The sequence below is a fragment of the Centruroides vittatus genome, unplaced genomic scaffold (genome assembly GCF_030686945.1).
Source record: "Centruroides vittatus isolate TY-2023 unplaced genomic scaffold, ASM3068694v2 contig_5, whole genome shotgun sequence".
NCBI classification, from domain to species: Eukaryota; Metazoa; Arthropoda; class Arachnida; order Scorpiones; family Buthidae; genus Centruroides; species Centruroides vittatus.
The window spans coordinates 1,878,842-1,896,965 of NW_027122286.1; the positions used below are offsets into that span (position 1 = coordinate 1,878,842).

At 29.9% G+C, this 18,124-nt stretch overlaps 1 protein-coding gene across 1 annotated transcript in view; it reads right to left on the reverse strand.

Annotated features, from left to right (window-relative positions):
• Nucleotides 1-18,124, reverse strand: part of ValRS (Valyl-tRNA synthetase) — a 67,025-nt gene that overhangs the window by 12,983 nt on the left and 35,918 nt on the right. The window contains exons 20-25 of the mRNA XM_067273842.1: nucleotides 17,919-18,066; nucleotides 17,637-17,764; nucleotides 17,406-17,561; nucleotides 17,132-17,338; nucleotides 6,127-6,238; nucleotides 4,173-4,348 (exon numbers count right to left, since the gene is read on the reverse strand). Of these exons, the coding sequence (XP_067129943.1) occupies nucleotides 4,173-4,348; nucleotides 6,127-6,238; nucleotides 17,132-17,338; nucleotides 17,406-17,561; nucleotides 17,637-17,764; nucleotides 17,919-18,066 (927 nt within the window). The remainder of the gene's footprint in view (nucleotides 1-4,172; nucleotides 4,349-6,126; nucleotides 6,239-17,131; nucleotides 17,339-17,405; nucleotides 17,562-17,636; nucleotides 17,765-17,918; nucleotides 18,067-18,124) is intronic.

The following is an 18,124-nucleotide window of genomic DNA, read 5'->3' on the forward strand; positions in this document are numbered from 1 at the left end:
CGAAGCTCGTATAGGGAAAAGTTAAATGAATACATCGACAGCACGGAATGTCATCTTGCCCCGAATAATTACTTGGAAGCATTGCAACAAAGAGTGATAAGATTCACCCTAACTCCTCTAGCGAAATTGCTACATATGGATGCTGCCACTTTACAAGCTCCCAGGACTCCGAGAATGTTTGCTTTCGGAAAAACGCATAAAACAGGTTCCCAATTACGCCCTGTAGTGGAAAAGTGTAATGCTCCGACGTTCAAGATAGAAAAAGTACTTCTTAAATTTATACAAAGTAATATGCAAGTTTCGCCGTTTTCGATCAAAAACTCGATAGAATTGATCCAAAAACTTGAGGATGTTACGCTCATGAATGAGGAGTGTTTGACGGTATTAGATTACAAGGCATTATACCCTTCCATCAAGCTGCCTCCTTGCTTTTGTGCCTTGCGGGACTTTTTATTCGCCAATATTAAGAACGCTGCAAAGTACCACACCCAGATCTTGGAATTAGCGGACTTGATATGTCACACATCTTTCTTTGGCTTCGAGGACAAAACTTATATACAGGGGCGAGGAGTACCGATGGGTAGCCCTATGTCTTATATACTCTGCGAATTGGTACTCCGCAAGCTAGAAAGCAGTATTCTCCCGATAGTAGGGGATGATATTTTATTATACGTGAGATACGTGGACGACATCTTTATCGTGTGGAAGGACAATCGCAACATCAAAAAGTTTATAGATTTAATGAATCAAAACCCCTATGGTTTAACTCTAGAGTTAGATCAGCAAAGTTATAATAGTGTTAATTTCTTGGATCTCACTATAACATGTGTAGGAGGGGAAATCTGCACGAATGTCTATCGGAAACCGATATCAGTCCCAATCGTTATCCCTAGGAACTCTGCAGACCCGGGGCATATCAAGATGGCAGTATTTCGCTCGTGGATACAGAGAGCGCACACACACTGCACCAATGTTTTAGATACAATTAAAGAGCTACAATACATCCGAACAACGGCTTTGCAACATGGCTACAGAACAGAAAAAATAGATGCTCTCATCAAGAAAGACCATAACCGAACGAGTGGGAGGAGTAGAAACCAACCAAGAGAGAAAGTGATCCTCGATTACATTCCTTTTCTTAAGCCGTTAGTTAAAAGGATTTCCAAGAGTAGGAATTTGCAGGTTATTTATCGACGTAATCCGACCATATACAAGCTTTTAAGGAATGATAAGATGAAGTATGAGCGTAACTCACTAACAGGAATTTATTCGATACCATTAAGGGATCATAGGTTCGATTCTAAATTAGTATATATAGGGGCAACTTTGAGAAATTTAAAAAAGAGGATTAATGAACACAAGCGATCGGTGGAAAAATCAGTTGATAGTACCGTCCTGGCCAGTTATGCTAAGCAGCAAGGCATCACGGTCTTTTGGGACCAAGCCTCTATCATCAGGGCTACTAGATCGAGACACGCAATAAAATTTTTCGAAAAATTGGAGATCCACAGAGCGCAGAGAAGTACGCAATGCATTAATTATAGGGACGCTGATGGGCTTTCCACAGCTTGGAAATCTTTGTGCGATGATTTGGGCTAAACATAGAAGTACGATAAATCCTAGAGCTGATATTGTTTTAAATCTTTAATGACGGATGAAGGCATTTGTAAAGAAATACAGCGATAATCCGTGATTGGTTTAAACCGCACGTTGTTTTTTTGGTTTCGTTTTTATTTTTTGTTTTATTTTTATTTTATTTTTATTTGTTGATGAAATATTGACATAATTTTGTAAATTACGATAATCCTGTTTATTTTATTTTATTTTTATTTTTTATGTATTTATTTATTTATTGTAATCGTATCGTTAATTTATGTAATATTTGTTCGAATTTAATATTAGTTCGAATTTCATATTTAATTTAAAGATGTAACTGAAGATGAACGCTTAATGCGTTTGAAAACGTTCTTAGGATTAAAGAATTTTTGCTGAAGTTGGAATGGTTGATTATTTTATTTTATATTGTCTCTTCAGTAAGGAAATATAGTTTTATTTATTTTCGTTAGGCTTAACATTGACAAAAATTCAACGTGAAGCAACATGCAATGGAGAAAAATTTCAACATGGGATATATTAATATACTATTATTGGGATATACTAATATACTATATTAATAATGTATTTTTTCATACATAATCGGTTATCTGAAAAATCAAATTTCTGAACAACCCCAGTAGTCCCCAATTGATTCAGATAATCGACGCTCTACTGTACTATCAGCAAATGCCATTTATAGTTAAAAAAACGATTATCCAGACCCGACTGAGTAAGTTTCGTTTAATATGGAAAAACTTGAGCATAGAGTTAACTTCAGTTGCATGAGAAGGGAAATGCAAACTTGAATCACTACATGTTTAATTGTGAGAAATTGGAATACTTATGTTTATCACCATGTATAGTGATACCTCAGTTTTTGTCAATAATTCATCCAGAAACAATCGATGAAATCCAAAACCGAGGCAATTATTCCATATGAATCAATGTAAATCCACGTAATTCATTCTAGACAGTCCAAAATACATACCAAAAACACATTTTATAGAGAATTAATATAACGTTAAATACTAAAAGCAATAAGAAATTAATCATAAAAGACTAATTAGCAATGGAATTGTTTGGCTAGACGCGTGGGTAATGTCTTGTCTTGTAGAAGTTAGTTGGACATGAGCTTCTAGCCTATATTGCCCCATGGTAAAGTGTGACATAATTGTCATGTAATAGTAGTTGTATGCATTTATGATGGTCGTATCACGGGGAATGATGCCTTCCAGGAGGTCTGTTTAAGGGTAACTGGCCCCTATTTAGGCATTACAGACATGGAGAAAACCCAGAAAACTCCACATGACCATCCCATCCTGGCAAAAATGCAAACCCACGACCGAACTCCCAGTGTTCAGAAATGGAAACATTGGCCAATAGTGAGCCGTTGCAGGATAATGCTCACAGAACAAGAAATAACACCACACTGCGCCAGAAAATGCGTGGGTCGCCCTTCGTTTTCACAAAATTAGCAGTGAGGTCACTTGGCATGCTGACGAAATTTGAGGCAATTGACAAAAACCGAGACAAATTTTTCGCAAAAAAAAATCAACAAAAACCGAAACCAGTGCTAACCAAAGTCAATGAAAACAGAGGTATTACTGTACTAATAATTCTATTTGTAAGAATCGACTGATAGAATACATGGCCTTTCTCTAATAACAACTTGGCTGAAACCATTTGGTGTAAATATAACTTATTAACTAAAATTATCAAGTTTGTAACCCCCTCCTAAAAATTAATTTTATGTATGGAGTTTTCAAATAAATAAATAAATAAATATTCTTCAGTGTTCCAAAATCAATTAAAATTATATCTATAATAGAATTAAACCATATTCAAATCCAGAATTTTGTAACCCAAGATTCTGTGCTTTTTGATTCTAGATTAAGACCTTACTTTTTGCATTCACCGACATGATCTAAGATTGGATAATGAAATCATTGAATTGAAGTGAAGAACTACATTACAAATTTGTTTTTTTCTAATAGATCTGAATGTGTCATGATATGTCTACACAATATGTCACATTCAAACTAAACATTTGTTTTCAAAGGTTAGAAGACAATGGATTCTAATAATAAAAGAATCTGTATTAATTTTATGACAGTTGCAAAATATAATGTTTGTTAACAAATTTGCTTTTATTGTCTAAAAGGTAGAAATAAAATGTAACATTAGCTCAGAAACTGTAACACCATGAACACTAAGCAATTGGTGTTTTGCCACAAAAACTTAAAAACAAAAATAATTAAAAATTGAGCAAAAACGTAGTAGAGATTTTTAAAATTGGAAATCCTGTGTTGATGTATTCATTTATAATATAGTTACTTGTAAGAGCTTAAAATTGTCATAAAAATTAAATGTTGTATTGTTTTTACAAATAATTCAAATAGTGCACTTGTTTACCTGTAATTCAATTTTTAATAATCTGATAGTGGAAAGTTAAATCATGATTCACACATAAGAGTTAAAAGTTAAATCTAGAATTAATGTATAGTAACAATCAATTTTAACCAAAATTGCAATTTGAATCTTATTATAACTTTAATATTAAGCCATTAGATACTTACTTTTAATAAAAGATTAGCTTCACATTTGTTTGATATTAAAACTGGTACACAGCCTTCTGGAATTTTTACATTTTCATTAATTATTTCTATTTTTGAAGAATATGTCAGCACTTTTATCAAATTTTCAAATGTTTCTAATACTGATTTTAATTCATTATCTTCAGATCTTAAATATACTGAAAAAATAAAATTTTTAAAAATATGAAAATTAATTACATTAATATAAATTAGGTTATTGATATATATGATAAATTGTATTTCTTCCACATTATTTTTCCACATTATTTCAATTTTCTTCCACATTATTTTTCATCCAATAATGAATTTTCAATAAAAAAGTTATAATTTTTATTTTATTTTTATTAAAACTAAAAATAAAAGTTTTGATAGCACACGACTAAATTATTTTACTGAAATTAAAATCCATTTCTTTTCATCCTAACAGAGTTTTTCATGCTTATCAAAGATTTGGTCAAGTCCATAGTGGGACAATGAGTATGAGGGATGCCTATACTTGTTTGAATTAAATCAGTTATGAAAATTTATGTATATTTGACCATAATTTGAGTCTTACAATGACAAACTGACAATCATGACATTGACTATTTTTAAAATAATATCAATAGATGATATTGTTTTAAGTGATAGAGAATAATCTGAATATTTTTGGTAATTTTATAATATACCTCTATTTTTTAATATTAATTGAAAAAATTCATCACTTAATGTTTGTAATTGGTTCAGGTAAAAAATGTCTGTGACATGCAAGAAAACAATATTTATCAATTCAAATTAGCATTTAAACTTAATATTACAATTACATTGGGTGATTGGTTAAAGAATAAATTAGATAACAAAAACTTTTGTGAAAGCTTTTTATGTCTTTTTATGTTTGGACAAGGAACACCTCTCAGAACAAACACAAAAAGAAGTGATGTAAAATAATGAATACCGATTGTTCTTTCCTTGTCTCCAGATAACAATTTGGAACTTTTCAGAGCAGGGAGACGTCGACATCGACACTCAACCTGGTATATACTGATCAAATAGTATTCCTCAAAACTTTGAAACTCTCCCTTGTAATTCCTGCCTTTTATTTTTCTGACAGAAACAATTCTTTTATACTGTTCGCGAGACTGTTGGGCAGGCACTCGTTAAGTTTTGTGTCAATTTTTATTTTCAAAAAGTGAGAGTATAATAGAGTGGGCAGATGTCTTATGTTTCTGGGCATTATGGCTTGAACAGGTCTACAGTAAGCTGCAGTTCAATCTTATCTAAGAAAGATACAGTATAATCAAGAAGACTCAAGCAGCTAAAGGAGTAACAAAAATCACATCTGAGAAATAAAGAACATTGAAGAGCTCATAATAGAACCTCAAACTGATCTGATGACAGAAGAATGCCAAGAAGTCTTGAATGAAGAACACCAAGAAACCTGGAAAGATATGTTTTCTTCTGAAAAAGAGGATTAATGCCAACATCTGTTATTAAACATCTTTTGAAGAATTGGGAAGATGTCAGAACAATGGTCTTAGAATGGCATCCAAACCAGCTTGAGGTTAATAGGCTTAGGGATCTCTACAATTACAATGCTATTAATTACTTCTGAAAAATCCTGAAGAAGAGACAAAAGCAATTGACATTAGACAGATTCTTTAACCCTCACAAACAGAAAAAACATGACTAATAAAAATGCAAGACTGTGTATATATGTATTTTTATTATTACATATAAATAAACATAGTAAGAAAGTACATATTTTTTATTTTTTGGGGTCTCCAGAATGAATTAATCAAATTCCCATAAAAATCTATGGTAAATTGATAATCGGTTAACGAAGAAAGTCTTGGAATGGATTATGTTCGTTAACCAATCACCCACTGTATATTAAAATCTGTACATAAGTATATAATTTAAATAAAATAGATTAGTTTTACATTAAATGGAAACTCACCAGGAATTTGTTTTTTTCCCAAATCATAATCGGAACGCAGGGAACGAATTTTATGTATCACATCTTGAACAAACGCAACTTGAGTTTCTAATATTTCATTTTTCCAGCAAAACTTAAATAAGAAAAAAATAAATAAATACACAGACACAATGTTCCCTATTTATTATTATTGAATAAATTATTGAATAATTTATTCAATAATAAACTATCCAAAAATAAAAAGAACTATCACATAAAGTTTAACATGCAGAAATGGTTAACTTGTTCTGAATCCATAACTGATGAACTTTTAATGCAAGAGAAAAACAACGCTCTTATTGCAAACTATTGGAGGTTAATATGTAAATTATCGGAATGCCAGGTTAAATATCGCAATTCGACCAGAAAAGTAAAATATAAAAACTCTTGGTTTGATGACTGCTGTTATCGACATAAAATTATTAAACAACGTTGGCTAAAAACATTTAGGAAAACTAATTTATCTGAGGACCTGAACAAGTACATAAATAGCAAAAAAACTTACATGAATTTAATAAGAGCAAAAAAGAAACGTCATTTGTTTAATTTAAATAAAACATTAATGGAGGCAAAAGATTCGAGAACTTTTTGGAAAATTATTAATGATTATCGACAGAATAGACATGGTTATACTAACCAAAGAGTTATCAGCCGTGAAGACTGGGTTGACCATTTCCAGAAATTTTCGGACGAATATTTATATAACCAGTCTAACATTCACAATGAATATTCCACGATTCTTCATCTAAATCATGAAGAAACCATTAATGTCCATGAAATTCAAGAATGTATTAACAAGCTAAAAAACAAATCGGCCCCTGGATCCGACGGCATTCCTAATTCTTTAATTAAACTTTTGCCTTTCAAATTAATACAGTATTTGACTAGATTTTTTAACAATATCTACTCCAACGGAGAAATTCCTCTAAACTGGAAAGAGGTGATTCTATCGATGATTTACAAACATGGTAACAAAGACGATCCTGCAAACTATCGACCAATTGCGTTACTGTCAAATTTCAGAAAAATTTTCACAGCCATATTAGCCAAAAAATTGAATACGTGGACAAAAACAAATAATTTACACAATCCTACTCAATATGCTTATATAGAGCACGGAGGCACGCAAAAAGCCTTATTTGTTTTATTGGCACTTATACAACTGCAGTTATTAAAAAAGAGAAGAAAAGTCTTTGCTATTTTTCTGGACTTATCAAAAGCATACGATTCAATATGTATAAAACTGCTCCAAAACAAATTACATAAACATGAGGCTAGTAAACGTCTAATAAATATTATTGGTCAACTTTACAGCAATTATAATGTAATAATTAAACAAAATAATATATGTGGGACGCCATTTACAGTCAGCAGGGGATTGTTGCAGGGTGATCCTTTATCCCCTTATTTATTTAATTTTTACCTATTTGATCTGAATGACTGTTTTACGAACGAAAATGACGGTATTTATATTGATAACATTTGTATTCATTCATTATCCTATGCAGACGACATAGTCATTGTTGCTCCATCTGCAATTGCTCTTTGACATAAAATTCTACAAATAACTGAATACTTAGATAAGTTAAAGGTTAAAATTAATCCTAAGAAATCTGAGGTTATGATTTTTAGAAATGGGAACAGAATGTCTAAAAAAGTCATGTCTTTCTATATTCACAATGAAAAAATAAACATTGTCAATGAAAAGAAATTTTTGGGCCTCATATGGACTTTTAATTTGTCATTTGAGAGACACTATAAATACATTGTCACTAAATTCAGAAATCTTTTGAATAATTTGATAATTTTATTTTCTAAAGCAAAGATAAGAAATAATAAGACTCACTTTAAATTGTTTAATTCTATAGTGCTAAATGCTTCGCTGTACACTGCTCCTATTTGGTGTCCTAACAAATTTAATAATCTTGAAAAACTTCAAAATATATTCATACGTAAGCTATATCAATTGGAGTTCAACACTCCAGGGAGTGTTCTTCGCTTGGAATTTAACAGATATAAGATAAACACGACCTTGTTTAAAGCCTGCATGAAATGGTTACAAAAGATAATTAATACAGATGACTTGTCTACTAGGCTTGTATTTTTATTATACAATAAATCTCAGAGGTCAAATACAAATCGGAATTGGATTACCCAACTGTCTCATATACTTAACGAATATGGTTTTTCCATTGATCTAGTTTTCAATTATCTCAGAAATAATAATCAATATATCAACCAATTAATGCATAGAGTTATAGAACATTCCATAGTTCAAGACACTGAGGATGTTCGTAATAGAAGCAACAAGTTTTATTATGACCTTATCTTTAACTATCCATTTATTAACAATTATATTTTTACGAACTTAACTTTTCAAGTTAAAAAATTTTTTGTCCAGATGAAACTTAATCAAAGAGGACTTATGTTAGAAGGTAAATATTTAGAATATGCCCATTCCATCTGTCCAAACTGCAAAAAACTAATATCAAAAATTCATTTCTTCTATGGATGTGACTTCGATAAAGATCAAGACTCAGAAACCACTAGAGATCAAAATGTCAACCTAAGCCTAGTGAGTCATATGTATAATAAGTTTAACCAGGCTACCACTAATGAAATTTTTAATTTCTATAATGGTGTTAGAAGACTTTTGAATGTAAAATCTTAAAAACCATATGAGATTTCATAAATTGTAGATATGTTTGATCTTTGTAATTGAATGTCTGTTTTCTATCTTATATGTCCCCCCTTGTAACAGGCGACTGCCTATTATGTCAATAAACTGATTATTATGATTAAATTATTGAAAATTGATATTTATGAGACAGAATTTGATATTATATCGTTGACTAACAAATGGGATACTAACAAATGTCAGCAACTTAACACAATAAGGAATAAAAGACAAATAAACAGACTCATATCATGTTAATTGCCAATCAGTATAACTAGTCATATCTCTTATGCTGATGATTATATATTATATAACAAATTTCTACTGAAAGTGCAACAGATCATAACAGTTTATTATTAGTGGAGTATATAAATGCTAAAAAATATTTAAAAAATGATAAATAATCCTATAGTCAAAAAAGTTAAAGACAAATAACAACATATACAGATAAAAAGGTGGATTAATTTTTATCAGATAATCATTTACGCATTTAAATAAATTGAAAACTGTATTAAATTGAATCTTTTCATCTTACATTGACTTTATTAAATGAAAAATATCAAGGAGAATTAATTTATTGAAATGGTTAATTTCTTAAAAAAAAAAATTTCAGATATTCATAAGTTAATTATGACTGAAATATCTATCAATGAAAATAAACATTCATGGTGTATAACAAATATTCCATATATATATATATATATATATATTTATTTAATATTTGTTATACACCATTAATGTTTATTTTATAATATATATATTATTTTCTATTAATTTAAATTTATTATAATAAAGTAGATCAACATATTATGACAAGTAATCATAATGACAGATCAATTTTCCAATATCACTTTCATATGAGTGATACTTAAGGAGTAATTAATTACTCCTTAAAGTAAGAAATACAGAATCTTAGAACAGAATATTCGGTTAATGTGAGCCTAGGTACACAAAATGGCGGCGCTTCCGGTCGCCATCCTGTTTGCACACACAAATATGCAAACAAGATGGCGACCATCGACAATAACCTAAACGCGCCTATATTTAAACTTTTTTAAAACTAAAACATTTTTAAAACGTAAATTTGCTATTTACTTATTCCCCTGCTTTTGGTTACTTTTCTTACTCTTGGACCAGAAATGAAAAATAAAAAAGTCATCATACTACCTATAAATTCAATCGATGCATGGACGAAGTGAATTACAAGATTCTATACATCAATGGTTCGAACAAAATTTGCCTGTATTGTACATAAATTTTACTCCTCTTAAGAACTGCAGTCTTACGATTCACATCTCTTGCCTTTTCATCTACGATATGCAGCGTCTCCATAGAGGGTGGCACCTGCGATCCACGGCCACATAGTCTTCCATGTGTCGTTCACGTTGTCTTTTGGGTCAGAAATCACTATTACATATCCTTGGTTATGACAAATTTAACACGTTTAACACACATTTACACACTTTTAAACACATTTAGCACATTTACACACTTTTAAACACATTTAGCACATTTACACACTATAAACGCACATTTAAACCACATATAAACCATTTACAAAATTTTTACCTCACTTACACAATGTTAACACACCTTTAATACACTTTTATGACATTTAACACGCATTAAACACATTAAGGACATGTTTAACATGTTAATTACCATTGACAAACTTTCCTCCTCGATAACTTTAGACTTCGAGTAAATTGTACAAACTTTAAATAAACACAGACACTTTTAAAAAAATTAACAACATGCATAATCTGTCTACATCGTAACCAAAATTCGAAATTCACATTATTCCTCATGTTTCCTGAACGGAATTTTTTGATGGATATTTGCATACAAAGGCATCATTACTATCAGCGCCATCTACATTTCTTTCCTAAAAACACTTGCAATCGAGGTTACCGGAAGTGCCGCCATTTTGTATACCTAGGCTCACATTAACTGAATATTCTTTAGACATTTTGGAATTCTAAAGTTTTGAAAAAATGCTGAAAATTTCTAAATAATGTAATGCCCTTTAACTTTCAAATTTCTAAAAAAATATTTTAAAACAATAATATTATTTCTATTCTTTTAAGAAGTGAGCAGGGACAGGATGATTAAAATATTTGAACAGTACTAACATAATTTTAAAACTTCTAACTTTAAATTATTTAGAATTAAAATTATTCTTTTTATAAGGAATCATAAAGAGAATGTCTTAATGATAATATTTATTTCATGATGATTATATATGAGAAATTATCATTTCAAAACAAATTTCAAATGATAATTTCTTTTGATACATTTACAATAAATATTTCAAATTTATCAAATTTATTTTGAAATAAAATCAAAATTTTTACCATTAAATGAAAATGCATAAGACTTAGCATTATCACTAAAGATTGGGAGGCGCTGCTAGCATTCAACGGTGTTGGTGTAATTTTAGTGAGAGCTTGTTCTGAAGAGTTATTAGGAATTTAAAAGATGGAAATGCTATGGATCAAAGTATATTTACTTTTAATAATACAGAATTTGCTTATCTTGGCCGGAGTTGAGCAAAATCTGGACCCTTTATCACATTCACCATCGAAAAGAGGTCGACCTCCATTAACAAGAAGTAATAATGCTGTTAAGATGTCTAAACCGACTAGTTTGAAGAATATGCTACGTAAACCAAGGCCTGCTTTGAGGGAGGAGAAAAATGAGATAACAGCTGAGGAGGTGAGTGATTTTGATTTTGAATCTACATTTGTGGAATGTTTGGAGTCGATAGAAAGAGAAGACAGTCCGATCACCGCAAGTTTACACCAAATGACTAAACTGACTCAAGCTTCACATGGAGCTATAACTGAACTAATATTAGAAGTTAAAACAGAGATTGGTCGGCTACATGAGGATAATAAAGAATTTAAGGTTAGACTTGGATTAATGGAACAGAAGGTTAATAATTTAGAATTAGCATTGCCGGAACTAAATAGGAAACTAGAAGCCCAAAAATATTTTACAAACGAAATTATAAATATATCAAATCAGTCTAATTTAATATTATTTGGATACCCTTTGTCTGATAATATGAATACTAGAGTAAGTCTAGGTAGATTTATAGAAGAAGAGTTAAGGATTACCGAATTTAAGATAGAGGAAATAAGAGACTATTATGTAATAAAGAAAGTAGATCCGACTATTTTAAAAATCACTCTAAATTCAATACAGAGGAAAAACCAAATAATATCATTGTTTTATAAGTATAAAAAAGAATCCTCCAATGAATTATATAGTAAATTACACATAACTTCTGATCTTACCCGAGAATCTAGGGAAAGAAGAGCTAAATTGATCCCATATTATTTAGAGGAAAAGAAAAAGGGTAGCCCGATTTTATTACGTAATGACCGTCTGATTTACAGAAATAAGAAATTTACCTATAATTTAACTGAGAACTGTTTGGTAGACACTGGTTCTTTTTTAAAAGTGGAAATCAACTAACCAACATAATGCCTAAAATAAATAGTAGAGTTAGTAAGAATAGCAGCAATAACTTTATGAAAACAAATTTAACATTAGTGAAAGAACCAAAAATTACGATTATAAATTGGAATACTCAAGGTCTTAGGAAAAAATTATATTCTACTTATTTTCAAAAATTAATGAAACAATACGAGATTATTGGTTTGGAAGAAACTTGGATTACTGACCTAACTGCTAAAGAGATGGAATTCCTGCAGTCTTCATTTAATTATTTAATGGTCCCAGCTACAAAAAAACTGGGAGTTGGAAGACCTAAGGGCGGATTGTTGTTATTGGTGAAGAAAAATATGGGAGAGTGGATTTATTTTCATTCTAATGTTAACTTAATATTTGTTATAATCAAAGTTGATGGATTTAAAATAAATTGGAATCCCAATAGCTATATTGCAATTATGGTCTACTATTCTCCGCCATATGAGTCCCAGCAGTTACCATTTCAAGAAATTGAGATGATTTATTCAGATTGGTCGCATCTTACAACATCATGGATTATCCTCGGGGACTTTAATGCCAGAATTGGCAATGAAATTGATTCTGATTATTCAGGGTTTAATCCGGCTGTTTATAGTTTAAGAAATAGCATGGATAATGAAATTAACAAAAAAGGAAAGCTATTGATAAATTGGGTGAAAAAGAGCGACTTATTTATTCTGAATGGATGCATGAAAGACGATTATCCTGGTAGATACACATTCATTTTGGCACTAGGTACATCAGTCATCGATTATATAATTTGTACTGAACCTGTATTAGATCAGTGTGTTGAATTAAGAGTTCTTGATGATGATTTATTGGATCATTTTCCTGTCACTCTATCGATAAAAACAAATGTATTAATTTATAAAAATAAAATAAGTGAGGTAATTTGGACTCAAACAAAGAAATATAAATACAATACTAATAAATTTGAGGCTTAAATAGGTTGACAGAATGGCCTTAATTCATGAAGTGAGGCCCGATCAAATTTATCCCACATTGATTAATATTTGTAATGAATATATTATAGAACAAAGTCCACAAAGTATCCAACAGTCACTTAAAATGAAAAATAAGTTCAAACAGGAATGGTTTGATTTGTGTTGCTACAGAGCCAAGAAACTTAAAGAATATTATTTAACTCTATTTCGTAAAACTAGATTGAAAGAGTGATTAACTGATTATATAAGTGCAAAAAGAACTTACAATAACCTCATAAAGGCCAAGAAAAGAAATTATTACAATAATTTGAACAGAAGATTATTATCAGATAAAAACAATAATAAGTTTTTTTGGTCAGTGATAAAAAAATACCGTCCGAAAAAGAAGGTGGAATATCAGGACCCTATTGGTTTCGAAAACTGGTATAGGTTTTTTAAGAAGCGAGAGCCGAGTGCTTTAATGGTTACTGAAGATATAGATTTACCTACGGAAAGAGCTAAAGAAAGGGTGTTGAACCAGCCAATAGTAGCAGGTGAATTAGTGAAAATTATTACAAAACTAAGAGAATCGACAGCGGTGGGACCGGATTTAATACCAGTTAGTTTTTTAAAACGTTTACCTATAAAATTGATAGACGCTTTAGCGTCGAATTTTAATTATATTTATAATCAAGTTTTATTGCCCGAAATGTGGGATTCTGCTTATTTTCGTATGATATTTAAAAAGGGCGAAGTAACTGATCCAAAGAATTATCGACGCTAAAAAAAATTTTTACATCAGTGCTTGTGAATAGGTTTGAAAAATGGACCAAGGTTAATGGTTTAATTTCAAATTCACAATTTGCTTTTGTAAAAAAGAGTGGGACGGAAGTGGCAATATTTTTATTGCTTTCAACCATACAAATTCACCCTGTTAAAAAAAGACGTAAGGTATATATGGCCTTTTTAGATCTAGAAAAAGCATTTGATTCTATTTCAGTGGATAAATTATGTGTGAAATTGGAAGATAATGGAGCAGACTCAACATTTACAAAGGTAATAAAGTCTTTGTTTGGTCAGTACACTATTACAATTAAAAGTGGTCTAATTACTTACCCTTCGTTCGAAATAAGTGGAGGTTTACTACAGGGTGATCCGTTATCACCCTATTTATTCAATTTTATGATATATGACTTAGATAATCAATTTATGAAGGAGGAGGATGGTATTATTATTAAGGATAATATGATAGTACATTCGATTCAATACGCCGATGATGTGGTATTGATTTCACCGACAAAAATAGGTCTTCAAAGAAAATTAAATTTAACTGAGAGATACTTTTCGAAAATGGGATTGAAGATCAACCCGAATAAGACCCATATTGTTGTGTTTCGAAAGGGAGGTAAGCTGGCGAGGAAAGACCATGATTTTTATTTGGTGAGTGAAAAATTGAAAGTAACTGAGGAAGTATTATATCTGGGGGTTCTTATCACTTCAACGTTGTCTTTCGGAAAACACTTTCAACGGATGAAGGTTAAAGCATATAGAATGGTTTATTTGTTAAAATGAAAACAAATTCTATTCAAATGCAGTTTCGTCTGTTTTCAGCGCTGGTTATCAATTCTATTTGTTATGCTCTACCATTATGGGGTCTGGACTGGTTATCTTACTTTGAAAAAATTCAATTACAATTTATAAGAAAAATTTATGGATTAGACAAAGCAGTGCCGGGGTATGCGATCTGTCATGATACAAATCGGATGTTATTAGAGCCGTACTTGGTAATTAAGATCATAAATTTCTGAAGATGCTGTTAGCTAGTGAGAATATTCAAGTTAATATGATATTAAAAGTTTTAAAAACCTTGGCAGAGAACAAAAAAAACCTATCAAAATAATTGGTATAACAAACTTAGAATCAAATTGGCAAATTATGGTTTGTCCCATTTATTATTTAACGGTTCAGAAACAGACTGGAATTATGGAATTTCTTTATTGGTGGAGAATATGTATAACGAGTCAATTGTTCGTGAGATGAAAAATCTACAGGAGTCAAAATTTCACCCATGGTATATAGTTAATCTAAATTTTCCGCCAGCAAGTAATTATATTCATTATAAAATACTATTCGGGATGAAAAGATTTTATATGCAGATCAGATTAAACAGTTTTTACATCACAGTTGAAGGAAATTTTGTGGCCATTAGGAATAAACAATGTAAGTTATGTAATGACCAAATTTCGGTATACCATACAATTAGTTTATGTAAAGGTTGTTCCAAACTTAGGGAACAGTCGGGAATTTTGACTTTGTCAGCTATCAAGTCTATGCAAGAATTCTATCAAAAAATATTTCAGATGGATCCATCTATGATTATCAGAATTTATCAGTTCATTATTAAATATATTAAAACGGTGGAGAGTCTAAATGAATGATACATATATTTAGTTTTGGTTGTTGTTCTAGTTTTTTGTTTAATATTGTAATAGACTGACTAAATTTTAAGAATAGAAGTAACTTACATAACAATTATTTATTGTCGGATTTATAATATATTTATTAATATTTGTAACTTAATGCACCCCTTGTAACTGGAATTTTTCCAAATTACGTTAATAAATTTGAATTGAATTGAATTATCACTAAAGATTAAAATAAACATAAAACAGCTTATTTTATTTTTTAGTTACAGAAATAGCAGTTTTATAATAATTTTTATCTTTTTCTCTCATTATTATTAAATGTTAATCATTGTTAAAATGTTTAAAAAAAATATATAGATATTATTATGTTATAAATTTATAGATTAATTTCAAATAAAGCTGATATTTAATCATGTCAAAAATTACTGTTTAATGAATGAATAATAAATAATGTCTGAAGCCTGGATTATTCAATCATAAATGTAAATTTTGAGATTTTCAGGCTGCATACATGTAATAATTTTTAATTACATTAATTTATAAATTATGAAATTAATTACAAATTATCATAAATGTATTCTGAAATCTGGCAGTCCAGATTGATGAATTGAATTGTTAATCCAAAATATGTCAAAACAATGAATTAATTTGCTCACTAGCTATTTAGACAATAAAATAAATACAGTGATACCTTGCTTTTCATCAATAATCCATCCAAAAACAATCGGTGAAATCCAAAACCAACGAAAACCGAGGCAATTATTTCCATACGAATCAATGTAAATCCAATTAATTCATTTTAGACACTCCAAAATACATACCAAAACACATTTTATGGAGAATAAATATAGTGTTTAATACTAAAAGAAAGAAGAAATTAATATAAAAGACTAATGTAAAAAATTAATGAACATTTAACATGGCATTCAAAGAACTGCTGTCTTTGGAAACTTTCTTTGGTCCCATGAAAAAGCTGAAAAGAAAGAAAAGCAATGGAATTTGGCTGGATGTCTGGGGTAATGCTCATCAAATGAGAAACAACAACACACTGAGCAGGAAAATGCATGGGTTGTCCTTTATTGTTGCAAAATTAGCAGTGAGGTCACATGGGCATGCATTCTTATCGCTATGTATGAATATATATTTGAAAGAATAAAAAATATATCGCAAAAATTATTGATTATTCAGGAATTTTGAGTATTCAACTGAATTTCTTATCACTTCTGTAGCTCTGTAATTTGTATGGAAAATCAACTAAAATGTAATTGCAATAGTTATAGACAGGCTTTTTTCCACTGTTGTTAATTGGATTAAAAAAATATAAATATAAGAATAAGATTAAGAATTACAATTCCAAGTAAATAAATATTTCATAATTTGAAAAATATTACATAAGATGATTAATAAATCCTAAATCTTATTAAATATAAATTAATTATACTCTACTTTAATTAATTAGCTCTTACTTCATCAACTTCAGGATAAGAAGTAACACATATACTTGGAGGTGCATCCATTGTTCTTCTTGGCATTCTCTGAAATAATTCTTCTGTAACATAGGGCATGAATGGACTTAAAAGTCTCAATCCAGTCTCCACACAAGTATATAATACTTGTTTAGATGTATAAATTGCTGTTTCATTATTACTTTGAAAAATACTTTTAAGACATTCCTAATTAAAAGAAAAAATTTGTAAATGTTTTTTAAATTACAATTTATAAATATCATATTAAAATTACCAGATAAACATCACATAATTCATATAACCAAAAATTATAAGAAGCAGTTGTTGCTAAGGGAAAATCATATTCTTCGAAAGCCCTATTACACATCTCTACAGCTGCACTAAGACGACTTAAAATCCATTTGTCAATTGGTTGTTCATCACCAGTTAACTAAAATAAAACAATTGAATTAATTAACACTTGATGATTTAAAATAATTAATGATATGAAATTATTTTATTATACCTGAAGATGTTGTAAAGGTTTGAAGTTATCACCTAATGATGTCAAAGCAAACTTAGTTGCATTCCATAGTTTGTTACAAAATTTACGATATCCGACAACTCTATTAATATCAAGGTTAATATCTCGTCCTTTAAGAATAAAATATGATAACTTTTAATTATTATTGATGTTATTGATGTAATTTTTAATTGTAAAACTTTCATAAAAGTTTACACATTGATTTCATCTTTTAAAAAATAAATAGATTCATTATCTGACCTAAAAGTATTTCATATAATTTACCTTGTAGCATGTAAGCACATAAAGCAAATCTAAGAGCATCAGTACCGCATTCTGGAATGCCATTTGGAAAATCAGCCTTCTGACCTTTTTTTGCTTTCTCAATTTCATTTGGGTCAAGATTAGAATCCAATAACTTCTTATGAAGACCCTAATTTCAAATTAAAAAATTTTAATTTAAAACAACAACAATTCAATTATATTATCAT